Consider the following 19,482-nt stretch of genomic DNA (forward strand, 5'->3'; position numbering starts at 1 on the left):
GGCAGCGAAGATGAAAGGAGGAGAATAAAGGACGTGTAATTCTCATAATAACTTTCCTGTTAGCTAAAGCGCTTCACTGCCACGACACACAGCCGCTGAGACACGCACATACTGTACCTGAATTTTGTGATTACCTTGCTAAGCCTAATTCCTCCTCCCCCCCCCGCCAGGCGTCTCGACGCTAACCTGCTGTCTGAGGTCCCGGCTGGGGCCTTTCGTGGCGTTCGGTCCCTCAGACACCTGTGGCTGGATGACAACTCCCTAACAGAGATTCCAGTGACGGCCCTGGACTCTCTGCCCTCGCTCCAGGCCATGACTCTGGCCCTCAACCAGATCACGCACATCCCAGATCACGCCTTCACCAACCTCTCCGCCCTCGTCGTCCTGTGAGTGGCATTTAGTTTAGTTTGTTGAGCTGGTAGCACTTTATTTTAACGCCACCGCCATTTAAGCATTTATAGACAAGAGTAAAAAAAATAACTAACACACTGTAACAGAATGGTAAGCACATAAAAGGATAACATTAACATTTACAAATAGTGAACTGATAATTTTGGAGATCATAGCAAACAGTGCTCTATGAAAATTGTTAATTCACCGTTTATGCATCTTACAGTTATCCTTGTATGTGCATAGTATTAAGTTATAGTGTGTCATGTATTCAAGGTTTGCTAATTCTGTTGCTTCTTGTAAATCCCTTCTTAAAACATGCTTTTTTAAGAAAGCATTTGAGAGTGTTTGAAGTTATAATCTTGCGGGTTTACTTGTGATCTTGTTTTCTTTTTAAATGATCTTTTATTCCATTTTAATGATTCCTGAGGTCTAATTTTATCCTGAGGTTACAGTTTATTGTTTTTTCTCTGCTGTTGCTTGTTTTGTTACTTTGTGACTTTGTAAGAAAGGTGCTATATAAATTAAGTTTATTATTATTAGAACTGTTTACACACCATTTAGAAATGTTTCATGTGGGGGGGAGTTTTCGGTTCCAGAGTTCTTTGTTTGGAGCTGGATTTGGGTTTCTCAGTTTACCCGAGAAATAATTTGTTCCGATGACTGAAAACGGAGCAGTGATGATTGTAGTGTGGAAATATTTTTTTCAGAAAGTCATTTTTGATTTCTTGAAAAATGTTTGTGGCCTTTATGCAGTCATCTCCATAACAACCAGATCCAGAGCATGGGTGAGAGAAGCTTTGAGGGTCTACATAGTCTGGAGACACTGTGAGTATCTCTTTCTCTCACTCACTCACATGCGCACGCACACACACACACACACACACACACACACACACACACACAGAGTTAAGTTGATTTCATTAGTTAAATGACTACCTGTTCTGTTTCCCCAAACACTGACCCAGTTATCATGATGACATGATGAGAAAGTATCATCAACTATCAACAGCTAATCAGTATGCTAGTGTTTAGACTAATCACATTGCCTTACAATAACCCTGAAGATAAACGGCGAATCAGCTGTAATACAATCTCAAAAAAGTAATAAGACACAGTGACAGCCTTGAACTCGCTCACTTATGTTATGGGCATAAGTACAACCAAGTTTCTTTTTGTATCCGTGTGTTTGGTGCGGCTTGGATTATCTGATCTCTATTTATACACCATAAACTGTATTTCTAGTGTGCCCCCAAAATAATGAATCAAGACATGTAGTGCTAAATCATAAAGTCATTATGATTAATACCCTAGCTATTCCAGCAGGTGTTTTAAGGTTGCATAAAAACCGCAGCCACCAAATGAAGGATTGGAATGAAAATGGAAGGATGGAAAGTTCCCCTTTGATTGGCTTGAAGTAACATCAACAGATTCCTCTGTGTTTTGTAAGAGTAACTGCTGAGCTGGGGCTGAGGTCAAATACGGCTCAGCATGACTAAGAGAGCTGTTTGAGCGTACGTGCTGTAGCCGTGATACCTTGATCTTAAGCCCATGCGTGTATGGTCCCAGCAAAAAAAAAAAAAAAAAAAAAAAAAAGATCAGTCTTTTCATAGAGAGAGAGAGAGAGAAAGAGAGAGAGACAGACAGACAGAAAGGGGGGTGAGGGGGGCAATCATGTCTACTGCTGCAAAAATTCATGGTGGTCTAGTGAACACGCCATTTTTGACACATGTTGTTTAACGGCCTGCTGAAGTGTAAAAAATTATGTGTTCCTTTTTATGATTGTGTGTGTGTGGGCATATGCATGTGTGTGCATACGTGAAAGTACACGCACACTTCTGCCTGTACTCTTGCAGGCGTGTGTCCGTGTCCGGCCAGCTTAACACTCTATTTAAAAGCCATTATCCATACTGGGAAATGTGAGGGAACAGGGTGTAAGTCTGGAGAAAGATGATGAGGGGGATGAAGGGAGGCGAGAGAATGAGAAAAGGAGGGATGGAGCTCTCCGGACCAGAATAGTGTGTGTTAAAGTGTTTGGACCCTAGGTGGTGAGGAGAGAGAGATGATTCAGCGGGATAGGATGACAGGTGTCATTGACGTGGTGATTGTGCTGGTATGAGGAGTTAATCTCTCAGTGGCCTTGCTTATGAGAAATAGGAGAGGCCATCTGCATTGCCACCAACCCCCCCCCCCCCCCCCCCCACACACACACACACACACACACACACACAACTCCACTGTGTGTATTATAAAATCATTACTATGATGAGTTGTCAGAAAAGAACTGTTTGAAAAATACAACGGCATATGCGGACAAGACAGGGCATAAACAGACAGACAAATACTTCAACATTGCCTCATACTCAAACACACACGTGCACAGACACACTCCCTAAATGTCCACAAGCATATGAAGCACATAAACTCACATACACACGCACATGCACAGAAACACATATATACTCAAGAGATAAAACCCTTTTCCCTGCCACCTGTACATGAGCTGTGTCAACCATAGCAACGGTTGTTTTGGTGCAGCTTGTTGCCGTGACAACTCAGTGCTTCCTGAGAAACTAATAGGAGACAGACCATAATAATCAGGTCAGAGCAGCAAAGATCAAGGGTCAAATCAAGACTTCACACTCTCCAGCTGTCAGCCCCTCAGAAAGGACAGCGAAATGCTGTGCATAAATACACTCAGTCACACACACAGACACACAGACACACACACACACACACACACACACAATGCACACACATATACAAAAAACATCAGATACGGGTAAATCATAATTTCTTTTGCAGGGAAGTTTGAATGTGTTTCAATACATTATTTAGTCATCAGAGTGTGTCTCTTCATCTCCCTCTGTTTCTGTCACTCTATATCTTTGTCTGCCCCGCTCTCTCTCACTTTCTCTCAGGGATTTAAACTATAATGATCTGCAGGAGTTCCCTGTGGCCATCAGGACACTGACTAAGCTTCAGGAACTGTGAGTATACACACACACACCTGCCCGGCATGACTATCGTGGTTGCATTATCCCAAATAATCCCGTTAAGTGATTTTAATGTGGCACTCGGATACAATCTCTCTCACCCTAAACAGGTGCTGGCTACACCCCCACACACCCGCTCAACTGCACGTCCACACACACACATGCACACTCACGCGCGCTAAATATGATTTCCCTCCACTTCAGCAGATGTTCAGCAGCGTGTATGTGTGTCACAGATACAGTGTGTGTGTGTGTTTACATCTCATGTATCCTAAAATGTTTTTCAGCTGTGCAGCGACAGGTGCGACATGAGGACATATGATTTGCCTCTCTCGTTCGCAAACACACCCTCTTTCTCCTCCACCTCTTTCACACAATACACACACTGACAAAATCAAAAACATATTGATGTGTCTGAATCACTTTATGTGTTTATATTTGCAGAGGCTTCCATAACAACAATATCAAAGCCATCCCTGAGAGAGCCTTTGTGGGAAACCCTCAACTGCAGACCATGTGAGCATAATACATAGGCACGCACCCACAGATGTGATGTATGTATGTCATCATCAAGAACAGTGCTGTTCTCACATGGGCCGGTACTGACTGATATCAGCTTTAAAAAATAACATCAATATTGGTCCAAAAAGTATTTTTACTGATGATATTTGGCTGATTGTGAAATTTGGCATGTATATGACCGTTTTGTGTCACTTAATACAGCTGTAAAATTAGCAACAGAGCAAAAATACCCGTCTGAAAAGCAGAACTGGTTTTATACCTGCATTTGTACTTGATTTTGACAAAAAATCATGTTGATACTGTTATTGGTCATTATACGTGGGAAAGATATTGGATACAAAATTAATATCAAAAATGCATATGTTTTCATCCTTAGCTGTCTCTTGCAAAAACAAATTAATGAAAATATGCTAAGCATTCTTTTCTTCCTTTCAGTCATTTCTATGAGAACCCCATCCAGTTTGTGGGAAAATCTGCTTTCCAGTTCTTACCTAAGCTGCACACACTGTAAGTATGCGGTCAGTACAAACCATTCCAGTGAGTTAGCCCAAACACTGTTTAAATCATTCTCTGTCCCTAGCAGTGAGAGTTGAGTGGACATGTGTAATGGCCTACTGAATGATGTTGTGTTAGCTTATTGCTGCGCAGTGTGCTGATGTGGTAAGAGAGTGTGTGTTGTAAGAGCATGTTGAATGGTGTGACTTATGATGTCTTGTGAGACAGCCAAAACAGCTTGTGTTGATGTTGGAGGCAAGCATGATGGCTGAAATGAGCTGTTAGACAAGGCCTGTGTGTATGTGTGGAAATGTGTGTGTGTGTGTGTGTGTGTGTGTGTGTGTGTGTGTGTGTGTGTGTGTGAGTTCATTCTGACACGTTCCTCCCTGTCCATCTGCAGTTCCCTCAACGGAGCAACCCAGATCCGAGAGTTTCCCGATCTGAAAGGAACCACCAGCCTGGAAATATTGTGAGTGTCTCCCTTATCCCAGACACACACACAGTACCAACGCACAAAAACACACAGACACACTCTTCTAGGGAGGCTTCACCACACTGACACTGAGGTTGAGGGCAGAGTTAAAGTCCTGGGAGAGTTGAGAAAGAAGAGGAGCAGACTGAAAGACACAAGAGGGAGAAAAATAGAGAAAAAGAATGGCCAGGAGAAACAAAGAAGGGATCGAGAGGGTTAGACAGAGGGGTGTTGGTGTCGGCTTGTCATGCCAGCCACTGACAGGTTTTGCCAACTTACAGAGCCCCTGTCTGACCAAGTTAGAGTCACAGGACAGGGGGATCCTTTCGCTTGCCTGCACCTCAACAATGATCAGAGGACTTGTACACACTCTTCACTCTTCTCTCTTTCTCTCTCTCTGCAGGACGTTAACCAGGGCTGGTCTCTCAGCTCTCCCTCAGGATCTGTGTGAGCAGCTGCCTCACCTCAGAGTGCTGTGAGTACACACATGCAAACTAAAAACACACTCACACACATGCACATGTACAGAGGTAGAAAAACTTCTACACAAAACCCAAAATGTGGGGAGCTGTACCCTCAAGCAATTATTTGTACAGTTACAATGCCATGAAATCCAACCACCCGCCAAATCATTGTCCTTCTATTGCCTTGCTCACAGAATTGACTTTTCAACCCCAAAGACTCGAATAATGCTGTCACCCCCATCATTTCCCACGCAATAAATCCACAGCTGGTCATTCTGTTTTATGTGTGTGTGTGTGTGTGTTGTAGGGAGCTGTCTTACAACCAAATCGAGGATCTGCCCAGCTTTTACCACTGCTCTGCACTACAGGAAATGTGAGTACTTTAACCCCCCAGCCTGCCACTATGTATAGTGTATGTAGAGTGTACTTACATGGAGTGTATATACTTTTTTCTCCTTAGAGGACTACAGCATAACCAAATCAAAAGGATAGAGTCAAGCACGTTCCAGCAGCTCACCTCTCTACGAGCTCTGTAAGTCAAACTCTGTCCTAATTATAGGTTCTCACCTACACTTTTCACAGAATTTTCTTGGAAATGCATTGCCTGGAGCTACATACCACATTTACAACTCAATACTGACATCTAGTGGCAAAAGAGAGAGTTTAAGAAAAGAGTTTATCCATATTTTCAGTCCTGTTCAGTTCAACTCAATTCAGGTTCTCTATTCTCTGCTAGTGATCTGAGCTGGAACATCATTGAGTGGATTCACCCAGATGCCTTTGTCTCTCTGCACTCGCTGATCAAACTGTAAGTAAACATATAAGCTGAGATACACAGCAGTAAAACTCTCCTCCCTCTCATCTGGTCCTTCATCAGAGTCCCTCTCCTCCCAAGAGGAAATACTGAAGTTTGTGTATCTTTAATTAAAGAAAGGCTTTGTGTCAGGGCTTTGGCCTTACATAAACACTCCATGCTTGAATGTGTATGCCATGGAGAAACTGTTGTCTTTGGCAGGGTCTACAGAGAACACTGATATGTAATTACTGTTTAAAAAACTCCTCTGTGTGGCCGGCAGACTCATCTCAGGTTCATGCCAACACAAGCTGCATTACTGTGTGAAGACTGGATAAACTATGCCTAGCTAAACAAGCAGATGCACTAAATCTGACAGGAATTATTATCTGGAGGGGATCTCATAAAGAGCCTCCTTTGAACATTTCATAATATCTAAGACACGGTCTTCTTGTTACCACGGATGACCCTCGGCAATATGTGCAATCAAAACATGTTTGGGAGAATGGGTGTTGAACGGACTATTGTAAACATTCATCTGCCCTGACCTGCCCCTTCTCTCTCTGCGTCTATCTCTCTCTCTCTCTCTGTTCTTGCTCTCAGTGACCTAACTGAGAACCGCCTTAACTCAGTACCAGTTGGAGGTTTGGGAAGTCTTACCCACCTCAAGCTGAGGGGCAACATGGAGCTGTATGAAGCCTTTAGTCCTGATCACTTCCCACGTATGAGGTAACACATACACACACACTAGCCTGTATCCTTTTGCGTAGACTGTTTTTTCTTTAAGTTGTTAATCACAGCAGTAAGAGATATAAACAGAAAAGGGATATATGATGAACAATAACACATCCCAAGCAGCCCAGGTGTTGCCTGACAGGTCTATTTTCATCTCAGCTTATTGGCTGCTGACCCAAGTCTGTATCCTTTGGCTGGCAGGCACAACACACCATATGAGACGCCTCCCTTCTCCTCAATTACCCTTCCTCCCACCTAAGCTTCCTATAAATATCCTTATTACAGCAAAAACAAGCTTTACACCGGACTAATTAGACTGTATCCCTGCAAGCCATTCCTGAATTGAAGCACAACAATGAGGAAGCGTCCATCAGCAAGTTTTATTCCCATTAGTGTGATTAGCATCCCTGAAGGCCTGGCAATGTGAAGCAAGAGTTAGTGGAGTCAAACTGGTGATCAGGTTTCAAACAAATGAGAGGTGGCAGGTGATCCTGTGGCAATAACATGATAACATTTAGCACGTAGTCCAAAACAAAACTCCTGGCTTACTGCCATTTCAAAGATATCACACATGCATACACATGCTCGGCCCCCTCCCTTATGTGCTATTATTACAGACTGTCTTATGTCCCAGTCCAGGAAAACTACTATCTACCACTTACATTTCTCAGATGTGGAATACAATGTCCACTGGGATGTTTGTACTCTATTCCCTGTTGCAAATAGTCTTTTTGCCCAGTATCAGGAAACAAACGTCTTCTCTCACTTACATATCTCTGATCTGCACTACCTCTTGTTAAATCTCAGCCACACAATATAATGGTAAATAGCTCAGATGTGCACTTGAAATGTAAAACCGTTCAATACAACAATGCAATACAACTGCTGTACATCGGTCCTAAATTATTCAGCCATAACTCTGTATAGTTGTGACATACCTTGTTGTTCATATATAGTTCATCCCAGTATTCTATTCACTATTCCTAATTGTTTTCTTTTTGTTGTTGTTGTTGTTGTTTTTCCTCTTTGTTTTGCGTGATAGAAGTGCCAGAAGCTACTGCAACTGAGTCAAATTCCTTGTATACACAAACACACTTGGCCAATTAAGTTGATTCTGATTCTGATTGCATAACATACACACACACACGCACACACACACACACACACACACACACACACACACACACACACACACACACACACACACACACACACACACACACACACACACAGTAATAGTTCAATAAAACTGATCAATGCAGCTACAGTCATACCTTATTGCTAAGCTGCTAATGCTTAATGCTTTGCTCACTGCAGGAATACTTCATACAAAACACACACACACACACACACACACACACACATTTCCCACTTATCTCTAGTACAGTCCAGCCATCCATATAGCTTCTGTGTGATCTGGCAAGGTTTCCAGTCTGTTGCACCCTCCCCTGCCTCCCAGCACTCCAACACAATAAGTAGAGGTCAAACACTGATGTGAACAACTCAAGAGCAACAGCTTATTCCAAAAACTATGACACAAAAACCTGGCATAATTCACTGCCCTTAGGGACAAGAAGTTTTATGGAGAACTGCTTCCTGCCACATATCAGTGACACTATCTGTTCTCCTATATGCAGGAAATAGTACTGCATTAGTAAACAGAATATAATAAATACAAATTTGGATTTATGATGAAGAATTCCTGTAACATAACATATTGCAGTTTCTTGTCCTTACCTATTCCTGTCTTTGTTTCTCCCAGGGTGATAGAGATGCCTTATGCCTACCAGTGTTGTGTTTATGGCTCTTGTGATAGCTACAAGTCAGCCAGCCAGTGGGACACAGAACAGGGCAATGCTGATGAAGACCTACACAAGAGGACAGTAGCCATGTATCCTATCCATGCCGACACACACTGTAAGAAATAACACACTTGAGATATCTGTGCGTACACATCTACAATGCATTCTGTACACACAGGGCAAAGGGAAATGTTATACTTGGAAACCTGAGGCCCATAAGTCTGTGTTCAGTGCCAATACAATAGCTCTATTTCTGTCTTGAATTATTGACACAAGGCTGCTTGAAACATGTCAGAGCCTCAGTGAAACCACAGGTACCTGGCAGCCGGCACAAACCCACTTACACTTGAGGGTTTACCCAACCATGCATTCCTACTGCGGGCATTAAATCTAAACAATGTTTAACCCAAATTAAGTCTAAATTAAAACTATTAAACTTGCTCCATTAAACATGAAAAGAAACAATGGCTGGGTTTACCAAGGATAACAATAACAAGAAACGAATAGATAATGACAACACTGATTAGAATTTATTCACCTTTAATTCTATAAAAACAGTCTTGATGAATGAAATTTATGTGGGTGCCAGGTTACTTCTAGAAATAGATTTTTCATGTCACTTCAAAAGGATGTAACATTGCCTCCCTTCCAATCCTAACATCTTTCTGCCAGCACCACACACACTCACATACATACTGTACATGCCTATACAGAATAAACTCTTGTACAAACCTCATGGGCCTTGTGCAGCAAAAAGCTGGCTCACAGACCTTTGACTCTGACAATGCCATTTTTCAGATGACCCTGACCTAGAAGAGTTCCAGCTAGAAATAGAGGAGTCTAAACTACAGACCAGCGTCCAATGCACACCGATTCCAGGTAACTCTGATTCTACATTAAATGGTATAGTTATGTTGTTATCAACTGGTAGATGTTCATTTTAGTCAGAAGAATCAATATACTGAGTAAAGGCAAAGAACTGACATCAGTGTCTGCCGCCTTTTTTATGCACTGCTGATGGTTTGTGTTCTTTCCAATTTTGCAGGGCCTTTCCGCCCCTGTGACTCCCTGCTGGGCAGCTGGCTGGTTCGTGTGGGCTTGTGGTCCATCTCCCTGGTGTCCCTGCTGGGGAACTCCCTCCTGCTCCTCTCACTCTTCGGCTCAGCTGGCTATCTCTCCCCACTGCGCTTCACGGTGGCCTGCATGGGTGCCTCCAATCTGTTGACAGGTGTGTGCACGTGCACCTTGGCCCTCGTGGATGCACTAACCCTGGGAGAGTTTGGCCACCATGGTGCTCGCTGGGAAGGGGGTCCTGGCTGTCAGGCAACTGGATGGGTGTGGGTGTTTGCATCCGAGGCGAGCGTGCTGCTGTTGACTCTGGCAGCTGTGCAGTGCGGCGTGAGCGTGACATGCGCCCGTGCCTATGGGAAATCGCCATCTCTTGGGAGCGTGCGCACGTGCGCTCTCTTCTGCCTAGCTCTCTCCCTCACCCTGGCTTCGCTCCCACTGGTAGGAGTCGGGGAATACGGGTCGTCCCCATTCTGCCTGCCCTCCCCCCTGCCTCCCCCTTCATCTCGGCCGCCCTCCTCCCTGGCATTCCCTTTGGCTCTCATCATGATGAACACCCTGTGTCTGCTGATAGTCACAGGTTCTTACATTCGTCTGTACTGGGAGTTACTGAGGGGAGAGTGTGAGGGCCTGTGGGACTGCGCCATGATCAAGCACGTGGCCTGGCTTATATTCATCAACGGCCTCCTCTATGTGCCTGTAGCTTTCCTCTCCCTCTGCTCCCTGCTGGGCCTCCTCTCTCTAGGGGAGGAGGTACTCAAATCAGTCCTCCTGCTCCTCCAGCCCCTGCCCTCCTGCCTCAACCCCCTCCTTTTCCTCCTCTTCACACGAGACCACTCCCAGTTTTTCTTCTGGCCCCGCCCCAAAGTACGCCCACAGCTGCGCCGGGACCGTACCCTGGACTCGCTGGTTTCCGTGGAGACAGAGAAGAGCTCCTGCTCTGATTCGTCAACGCAGGTGTCACTTGCTGATGCTGATGCCCTGTACAGTGGGGGGTCCTCCCCCCAACCCCAGCTTGATCCCATCAGATTTTCCCACTGCTCCTCCACTTCCTCCTCCTCCTCTGTTCCTCTGATCCCCTGCCAGACGCCATCTCCCAGGGCCAGGGATAGAGACAGAGCGACAGAGAGAGGGAGCCTGAAAGATGAGGAGTGTCTCAAGAGTTTTGATCAGAATGTGAGCAGCAACACTTGCACTCTTTATCACTCTCCCTTGCCTCCCTCTCTCCCCACTCATCCCTGAGCCTTCAAGCTAGCTGTCTGGATAGCTGGGACACTATGGACAATCATCATACAGTGGCAGCAACAGGCTTGGGTTGTCAGTCCCCAAGTTCCTCACAATGGGTCCACACAGACTGTAGAGTGCTATAAAGAAGTCTATGAGTGCGCAACAAACTGCCCCTGAAAACAAAAACTGCAACTAAGTCTACCCTTCACAGCACTATTAAAGACTATTAAAATTAAACATTACATCATGGCATTACTGTTCAGGACAATCTCAGATGCTATCCAGTGGACTGGGTGAGTCATGGACTCACGTGGATGAGCAAAAAGCTCAAATCAAAGCCTTAAACTACATGAAAAATCTACGCATCAGACAAATCAGTGGTTTAGACAGGGGGAGTTTAAGTAGAACCAGTAGAGTTTTAAAGTGTAAATGTTTATATTGAAATGTGATCTTGCAAGAGACGTGCAGCTTAGAGGTTATAGATTGTTTGGTTACATGTTAAGTGGAGTTATCTTATTTGTTTATGAAATATATGTTCTATCTTATTGCTAAGGTTCATTTCAGATAAAGGGATTCATCACAGACACATACCAGGTCATTTTACCAGAGTAAGCTAACAGTTCTCATTCACAGTAATTTTACTGTCAATTATAAATGATACTCTTCTATATTGTGCAACAGCTTTTATGGAAAAATGTTATGCTTTGTGTGGCAACGAAATGCAACAGATCGCACATACAATACAGTTTACATGGTTTTGTCTCAAGTGATTATGCAGTTATCCCCGACATGAGGCAAACAGTCATACAGACTGAATGGGATGTAGCTATGATCTTTCTACAGACGATTAGAGTAGGCTAGCAATATGTACATACAATGTAACTACCTCTGAACTAGCATGGTATTGATTCACTATAGCCTTATGATGTTTGTCTCCTTTTTTCTATGATAAACAGCAAATATATAATTTTATATATTAAGAAATAAATCCTTCCTAGTTTGTACAAAAACAAACAAAAAAACAAACAAAAACAGTCTCGCTACTTTGGATGTACATACTTTGTATACAACTGGTAAGCATTTGATTAAATAAAAATAATAACTTCATACTGTATTCAAAAACTACTCTGCTTGTGCAACTATTCCCAAACAGACATCCACACCACACAAGTGGTTTTATGTATTTTATATAAGATTTTAAAAAAAATGTAAATGCTCAATTAGTATTTAAATAAACTTTAATATTACTCAGCATTAAAGTAGGCAACATTATACATGCATAAATATGTACATTTGTGTATTAAAAAGATGGATGCACAAATAGAAAATGCAAGTAAATACTAGCATTGATTAAGAGCAAAAAATGTAATCTCTGTAAGCCAACAAGTGTATTAAGCATGGTCGCTGTGTTAGAGGAAGAAATCCATGTCTCCTCAAGACTATGACAGGTAAGATGGTAAACTAGACACAGCTTCTTTTTGCCTCCTGTGACATATCCTCTGTCTCCTGCTGTCCACTGAGGGCATCTCTTTTTCGGGATTCTTTCTGGTCTGGAGTATTTTCTTTATCCTTCTCAGCCACTTCCTGAACAGACAAACACAAACTATTTTAGACAATGATGGCAAGACACATGTTTATGGAATATCCCACATTGAGATGAAGCCACAGCACCACCTTGTGGGATGAAATAAAAGCTGCATTACATAATGGCAATAAATGAGTGTCAGAGGTTAAATACCAATTTTCATACTTACAGACTCAGTTTTTGACACACATTCCCTCTAAGTGTGTGAGGGTTCAGCGCTGTACCACTATGAAATTAGCAAGTGTATGACAACTCTCCCATAGACTTTTCAAGCATTTCATGACCCACTTTCCAAAAGTCCACAATTTTGCAGAGGGAACTTCCCACAATCCCTTGCATTGTGGCATTTAATATAGAATGACCAGGGATGGGAAAGTCCCATTTTAGAAAAACAAAAACAACATAACATGCCAAAGCAGTTGCAGGCAAAAACAAGGCTGTATACAAGTACAAACAGTTCAGTGATAATTAGCACACTGCCAGGATGTTTCTCATTTGACATGATGACAGATAAATGTTTTCATCTTAATTGACTCGCAACTTGACTATTTTGCTTAACAGATTGTAAACAATAAGCTGAAATTTATTAAATTATATACAAAAAAGCAAAAAATTATGTCATTAAGGTTAGGTAACATCACAGTGTACTGTCCCACATTCCTCAGACTTCTATCTGATCACACAAGTGATGTTAGTTCAGGTCAGTGAGAGTTAAGCAACCAGAGCTTAGGGTGAGGACTGAAATTCGGCCAATGTTTCCACCATGAGTGGAAGGAGCACAGAAGACAGCTTGTATGTGTGTCAGTGGAGCCTTGTCAGCGTACTAGGTCAGATTATTATAACATGGCAAAAAACTCTTACCATGATCTTCTGAATAGCATGTTTCTCTGTCCACTTCCTGGCCTTCTCCATGAACAGCTGTTTGTTGTATTTGAACTCTGATGACTGCAATCACAAAGAATGAGTATTATTTTGAAGCATGCCTAATCTGTCAAGTTTTCACATTTGAAGCACGTCATAATGTGAAAACCCTCAGGATTTGGCTGGCTAGTGAGGGTAAGAGTGCAAACATGCATTAACACACTTAAACATTTTTGAGCACTGCAAAAGAAATTACACTACTCACAAAAAGTTAGGGATATTTGGCTTTTGGGTGAAATTTATGGAAAATATAAAATGTTCATGCTACAGTGATATTATATCATGAAAGTAGGGCATTTAAGTAGAAGCATACACTGGTGATTTCCTCATCTCAAACAATTTCTTGAAACAAAAGCCAACAACAGTGGTGGATATACCACAACAAAAAATGTCAGTGTCAGTAACTTGTCATGTGCCCTTGAGCATCAATTACAGCTTGACAACGACGTCTCATGCTGTTCACAAGTCGACTTATTGTCTGCTGAGGCATGGCATCCCACTCTTCTTGAAGGGCGGCCCTCAGGACATTGAGGTTCTGGGGTACAGAGCTCCGAGCCTCTACACGGCGACTCAGCTGATCCCATAGGTTTTCTATGGGATTCAGGTCTGAGAAAGTGCAGGCCAATCCATTTGAGGTACCCCAGTCTCCAGCAGCCGTTCCCTAATGATACGACCTCGATGAGCTGGAGCATCAAACACCTGATGTGAATTTTGGCGTTAAACTCCTTGTTAGAGAATAGCAACTTGTGCAAAAAGTACTGAAACATTGAACAGTTGGACGTGTGCATTCAAAAGTTTACAGAAGGTCACATTAAGTTCATCTGTAAATGTTATAATGCATTTTAGGTTCATCCTGAAATTTCACCCGAAAGCCGAATATCCCTAACTTTTTGTGAGTAGTGTATATACCAAAAAGCATCACCCTCATACATCTCAATTTCATACTGCAAAATGAATAGCAAAACAAACAACACCCTTAATGCAATACTGTGTCAGTCATGTTCTACTAGTGCACCGCGTGATATTCAATATAAATATCCCATGCTTGGTTTTGTATGGATGCATGTCTCCTTATGACTCACTATATCAGCCATCAGTGGGTCATCAGGGTTGGGTTCAGCCATTAGCAGCTGTATGGAGGTGAGGACTGTGGAGATGTTTAGGGAAGGTTTCCAGGCACCCTGAATCAAAGAAAGTAAGCTTCTTTAATCAGGAAAAAAATACTGATATATCTACGTCACAAATGCAGGCTATCTTTCCTTGACAGCAAACAGACAACAGATGATGAGGATGAAAAAGTAACATGGTTGTATATGTGATTTGCTCCAACCTTAGGTGGGAGTTTGAGAGCGTCATGGCAGATGCGTCCTGAATTGTCAATGTTTGGATGGTAAATTGGTGTTAAGAATCTCATTTTGGGGGGCTCAAATGGATACCTAAGAGAGGAAAAGAGAAGAACACAGAAAAAAATATTATTCATAACATAACAAATAGAAACAGATCCCTCCAATCAGGAAGACTCTTCATGACAAAATCACCTCTCTGGGACCTTGATCTCCAAGGAGAAGAGTCCTCCTTCATATGGAGTACCTGCTCCTCCAACTATCTCTGCAGACATGAGAGAAACAAACTTTATCAGGCTTTCAAAAAAAAAAAAAAAAAAAAAAAAAAAAAAAAAAAAAAAAAAACACTAATAGGCATAAATCATAACAAAGCGCATTTACTCATGTACTTCCTTTAAGTACATTTTTAAAATACTGTGGAGAATTTATATTTTGTTAGACTCTGAACTTTTAACCCACTACATTTCAGGGGCGTGTACTGTACCTTTTACACCACTACACCACACAGGAAGTACTTTTAGTTTTGATATTTAACCACATTTTGCTTCCAATTCTCCCAATTTAAGGATACCGAATGCCGGGCTTTTACTTGTAATGCAGTAGTTTTACACAATGGTGTTGCCGCTGTAGCATGTTTAAGTAAGAGTTTGAGTGTCCCACTTGTGAACCTGAGCCCACTTACGTGCTCGGAGGTCGTCCAGTTGCTCCTCGGTCTGCCAGCAGGTTATCCCAGGAGGAGGCTCGGTGCTCAGCATCTGCAGCTCACGCTTCAGACGGGAGGCTCTCTGCATCCTGTCTGCTAAACCACTAAAGCCAAGTCGCCGACGTGAACGAGGCTGAAGCCGGTCTGAAGCCACGAATGACGAATAACGTTAGCGGCCAACATTATGTGTCGATACCGTCAGTTTGTCTGAGCACCTAGTTATTTATTTGGACTGTAGCGATAATTAAGTGTTGACAGTTACACGAAGCTAAAGGTAACGTCATTGGTATATACTTTTATGTTACCGTTAGTGTGTTACCATTTATGCTAGCTGACGTTAACGTTGTAGCCTTGGTGGAACTGACGTTAACGTATCACCGAGCACCAACATCAACATCAGACGTCGAAATAAAGTGTGGTTTGACCTTTCATCAGGATTTCATAAGCACTTACCTCGATAATAATTCAGATTCTTTTACTTTCCGTAATTTTAACAACTGTCGTCAACTGCAAAGGATATCCAACATGCAAAACAGCGCCTGTTTTGGATTTCCCTCCTCCTGCGTCATCTGCGCCGTCCGTCTGCTGCAATGCCTTATGGGTTTTGTAGTTACTTCAACGACTGACGCTAAAGCGTTGTTCAGGTTTTGACAAACTATTTTATCTGATATGAGCTTTTATTTGACCAACTTTCCAACGGTGTGTATCATTGGTGCAACGGGCTGGCATGGAGTTCTGTAAAATATAAGTAAAATATCAGAGTGGAGTTGCATTTTAAACACACTCTGCCTCTCTGCCTCCCCCTGGTGTCCAAATGGCCATGCTGCAAGCTCCAAAAGTCTGCCTGCCACATAGTCTCCAGAGCAGGAGCAGTCTGGATCCCACTCTCCAGACTACACTCTGTGGGTAACTTGTGACAGACTGTCACAGCCTAGTCATATGGCCAAGCATCTTCAGCCAAGCCACAGATCCTGTGACTCTGAATTATGGCTAACACATGCTGACAGTGTGAAACATGGGGTGCAATCCCAATGAGACTGTAAAGACTCAGTAATGAACTTATTGTGTGCTCAGTTATGAATCTAAGTGATGGATGTACTGAGAGATAAGTGAAGTCACTCTGTTCACAAGCCCCGAGGAAGACCTACAGTGGTCATAGCATGTTGGCATTTTAATGATTTAGCCATTACAATCAAGGCTTTTTAATATTTCCTTGCTCGCTGTTATATGTTCTTATATCCAGGGTGCCCAGATTGCCTTTGTTTGAACCACTCTGTTTTCCCCATTTCCAACAGCAACCAACACATTTTTTTAAATCTACATTTGATTTTATAGAACCAGTCGATTGTTTTGATTATTTATTTATTTATTAACTTCTTAAATGTATGTCTTGTATTCTCTGCTAAAAATATTACAAATTCAGATTGTGTTTTGATTCATCATTGTGACGCATCACAACTCTTCCAACTTAATATATTCAAACATTGAATTACACAGTAATTGCAAAATATTAGAATCACACAACAGATCCCAGTCACTGGAACTTGGTAGCCTCTGTGTAACGTCATTTCAAGGCAGTGGCGTAGATGGCCTGAAAGATAAAGCCGTTGTGCTGTTTGTCTTCCATTCTGACATCGGTGAAGCCTGAGTCTCTCAAAGCTGTCATGTAGGCCTCTGGACGCCAGTTTTCTCCTGGCATCACATGCTTAGATGCCAAGGCAGACACATGGCTCAGCCTCATCGTGGCCACCATCAGACCCCCTGAGGGCATCAATAAAGACAAGAAAATGAGATGTATGATGAAATAAAATACCAAATGCAAAGGCGTGTTCGGTGTGTAGGGAAAACCTTTAAAACTACTGAACTGAACACTGAAAATGTAGAGGCAAAAACAACCTACCGGGTTTCATCACTCGGTGGATCTCCGAGGCTCCTTTCCTCAGGTCTGGCCAGAAGTAGTAGCAGTTACAGTGAAAGACTTTATCAATGGAGCTGTCTGCCAGAGGCATGGCTGCTACATCACAGTGGTGCAGGGTCACCTTCCCACTGGCCACAAGATCCTTCACAAGCTCACTTGCCATCTGGAAGGGGAGAAAGTATTTGTATAGTATTATTTCAAAATGACATCAGCCCTGTCGAATATAATTCAGGACTGTTATATTTAACTGAGTCTCAAACGCATGTACATGTGCACACATATTGGCACATTAACAATGGTAAACAATGGTAATAACATTTTTTATCCATATATTCTGTTCTAATGTTATGCTAAACTTCAGAGCAATCTATCCAAGGTAGGCTAAATACTCACCTTATATCAACAGAATATCAGTTGACTCTTAACTTAGTATCAGCTTTGTAGCAGTTAGAGTTGGGTTGATACTGAGATGATACAAAGTTTAACATTAAAATAATGGGCTCAGCATTACACCTTTCACTGATTGTGTAAGAATGTTCTCTCTCTTTTTCTATTCTCTCTCTCTTTCTCTATCTCTTCTCTTGCTGTGGTCCCATCTCACCTGGTGCATGTACTCGGAATAATCCACCCCTATAAGGTGGCCTTTGGGCTCTGTGAGGAGTTTGGCTGCCGAGGGCAGGCCCAGACCCGGGCCATGGCCCAGTTCGAGCACCGTGTCCCCTGGCTGGATCCCACACAGCCGCACAGCATTCTCCTCAAGGATCTGGTTTCGAAACCTGAGCAGCTTACTGACCAACCATCCTGCCACAGACCGTGTTGGGTGGCCCAACTGTTTCCCAACTTTAATATAAAACATCACTGGAGAAAATATAAGAGAAAGGATATGGCAAATTATTATTATTATTTTTAAATTACTATACAACAGTACTTAACAGAGATTAACAGAGTCTATATCTTACATTTCCTGGAGCCAGATATGCGGAATATCTGAAAAGCTGCAGGACATAGCCGGTGATACCACATTAAAATTTACAAATCTATAAATACACATGACTATTCTAAGCATTGGTTTTCTGTTGAGGAAGTGATGAATTTTCAATGATGTTTTTTTTAAACAATGGTAGAGTAAAATACTGTATAAATACTTTCATATTTTGACCATAATTTTGAGTCAGTATAAAAACACCCAGATAAGATCATTGTGATCTACATACCCCAAAATTACTGAAAAAATATGTGTATTCATTTAGTAGATAAGTATGTAGATTTGCATGCCCTGAAATATAATAATGTTAAGACAAAATACATATTTAAACTTACTGTAAACCAAAACCTCATATGGAAACTCTCTCTCAACACACAGTAGTTTTACTCTGGCAATAGGGAGCAATGAAATCAGAGTGTGTAAAATCTCTGTGATATTGCTCTGTTTGCTTTGTGTTATTCAGTAGTGAATTTATTATAGCAAGGCTGCCCAGTCATGTGCTATGTACACTATGCAGGTTTATTCAGGGTTTCATTCCATAACAAAGCCTGCTTACACTGGGTCTATGGAAAATTACGTAGTAGCCCTGATTTATAGTGATCTTCATACGAATGATAGTGACAACCTGTATCTGTTGAATGTGAAGTTTTTTGTTAGTTTGTTTTTTTTCTGTGATAACTGTGGAGCCTTTTTCTATTTATTTTGCAAGTGCTATTGCATGGCAAACTGGAGTACAGCTGCAACAAAATCAAACTCGTGATTCTGACCTAAAGTTTGCAGTTGCGTGATATCAAATATTTACAGTCAGCTGTATATCTATGGTAAATATCATACCCTTAATTTAGCGTAGAGTCTCACAGTCTTGTGATCTTGAGTCCTACTTGCATTTCTCACGGTCGCTGGTCTCCGCTGTTTTCTCTTCCTGCAACATGGAGGAGGAGCTCAGTTCACGCAGGCGTCTCTCTCTCTCTCTCTCTCTCTCTCTCTCTCTCTCTCTCTCTCTCTCTCTCTCTCTCTCTCTCTCTATACCCCTCCTCACTCTGTCTTTCTCTATCCATTCTCT

General features: G+C 42.2%; 3 protein-coding genes across 3 annotated transcripts in view; 1 reads left to right on the top strand and 2 right to left on the bottom strand.

The window, feature by feature from the left end:
• lgr6 (leucine-rich repeat containing G protein-coupled receptor 6) overlaps positions 1 to 12,085 on the top strand; it is a 38,886-nt gene extending 26,801 nt beyond the window's left edge. The window contains exons 5-18 of the mRNA XM_030056395.1: positions 171 to 386; positions 1,147 to 1,218; positions 3,312 to 3,380; positions 3,831 to 3,902; positions 4,344 to 4,415; positions 4,804 to 4,872; positions 5,279 to 5,350; positions 5,647 to 5,712; positions 5,800 to 5,871; positions 6,076 to 6,147; positions 6,736 to 6,861; positions 8,630 to 8,784; positions 9,468 to 9,548; positions 9,715 to 12,085. Coding sequence (XP_029912255.1) covers positions 171 to 386; positions 1,147 to 1,218; positions 3,312 to 3,380; positions 3,831 to 3,902; positions 4,344 to 4,415; positions 4,804 to 4,872; positions 5,279 to 5,350; positions 5,647 to 5,712; positions 5,800 to 5,871; positions 6,076 to 6,147; positions 6,736 to 6,861; positions 8,630 to 8,784; positions 9,468 to 9,548; positions 9,715 to 10,979 — 2,479 coding nt within the window. The 3' untranslated portion in view covers positions 10,980 to 12,085. The remainder of the gene's footprint in view (positions 1 to 170; positions 387 to 1,146; positions 1,219 to 3,311; positions 3,381 to 3,830; positions 3,903 to 4,343; positions 4,416 to 4,803; positions 4,873 to 5,278; positions 5,351 to 5,646; positions 5,713 to 5,799; positions 5,872 to 6,075; positions 6,148 to 6,735; positions 6,862 to 8,629; positions 8,785 to 9,467; positions 9,549 to 9,714) is intronic.
• A 119-nt stretch (positions 12,086 to 12,204) lies between these two features.
• Positions 12,205 to 16,104, bottom strand: ube2t (ubiquitin-conjugating enzyme E2T (putative)). Its single transcript, XM_030056397.1, has 7 exons — positions 15,970 to 16,104; positions 15,496 to 15,660; positions 15,009 to 15,078; positions 14,801 to 14,906; positions 14,553 to 14,651; positions 13,411 to 13,494; positions 12,205 to 12,548 (listed from the first exon to the last, which is right to left on the bottom strand). The coding sequence occupies exons 2-7, from the start codon at positions 15,602 to 15,604 to the stop codon at positions 12,426 to 12,428; spliced, it is 591 nt and encodes a 196-aa protein (XP_029912257.1). The 5' UTR covers positions 15,605 to 15,660; positions 15,970 to 16,104; the 3' UTR covers positions 12,205 to 12,425.
• A 767-nt stretch (positions 16,105 to 16,871) lies between these two features.
• LOC115362215 (uncharacterized methyltransferase YdaC) lies at positions 16,872 to 19,383 on the bottom strand. Its single transcript, XM_030056061.1, has 4 exons — positions 19,254 to 19,383; positions 18,036 to 18,292; positions 17,417 to 17,597; positions 16,872 to 17,277 (listed from the first exon to the last, which is right to left on the bottom strand). Exons 2-4 carry the CDS (start codon positions 18,288 to 18,290, stop codon positions 17,081 to 17,083), a joined length of 633 nt encoding a protein of 210 aa, XP_029911921.1. The 5' UTR covers positions 18,291 to 18,292; positions 19,254 to 19,383; the 3' UTR covers positions 16,872 to 17,080.
• Positions 19,384 to 19,482: the final 99 nt, after the last annotated feature.

This window comes from Myripristis murdjan, chromosome 7 (assembly GCF_902150065.1).
Source record: "Myripristis murdjan chromosome 7, fMyrMur1.1, whole genome shotgun sequence".
Lineage (NCBI taxonomy): Eukaryota > Metazoa > Chordata > Actinopteri > Holocentriformes > Holocentridae > Myripristis > Myripristis murdjan.

Bases quoted from the DNA above. Each gene is read 5' to 3' on its own strand.
- ube2t (XM_030056397.1), bottom strand. From the start codon at position 15,604: ATGCAGAGAGCCTCCCGTCTGAAGCGTGAGCTGCAGATGCTGAGCACC. The intron at 14,652-14,800 runs GTTGGAGCAAAT...TCTTTGATTCAG, and splicing joins CTCTCAAACTCCCACCTAAG to GGTGCCTGGAAACCTTCCCT. The intron at 13,495-14,552 runs GTGAGTCATAAG...TTGTGATTGCAG, and splicing joins ACCCACTGATGGCTGATATA to TCATCAGAGTTCAAATACAA.
- LOC115362215 (XM_030056061.1), bottom strand. From the start codon at position 18,290: ATGTTTTATATTAAAGTTGGGAAACAGTTGGGCCACCCAACACGGTCT. The intron at 17,598-18,035 runs GTGAGATGGGAC...CTCCCCTTCCAG, and splicing joins ATTCCGAGTACATGCACCAG to ATGGCAAGTGAGCTTGTGAA. The intron at 17,278-17,416 runs GTAGGTTGTTTT...TGATGCCCTCAG, and splicing joins CCACCGAGTGATGAAACCCG to GGGGTCTGATGGTGGCCACG.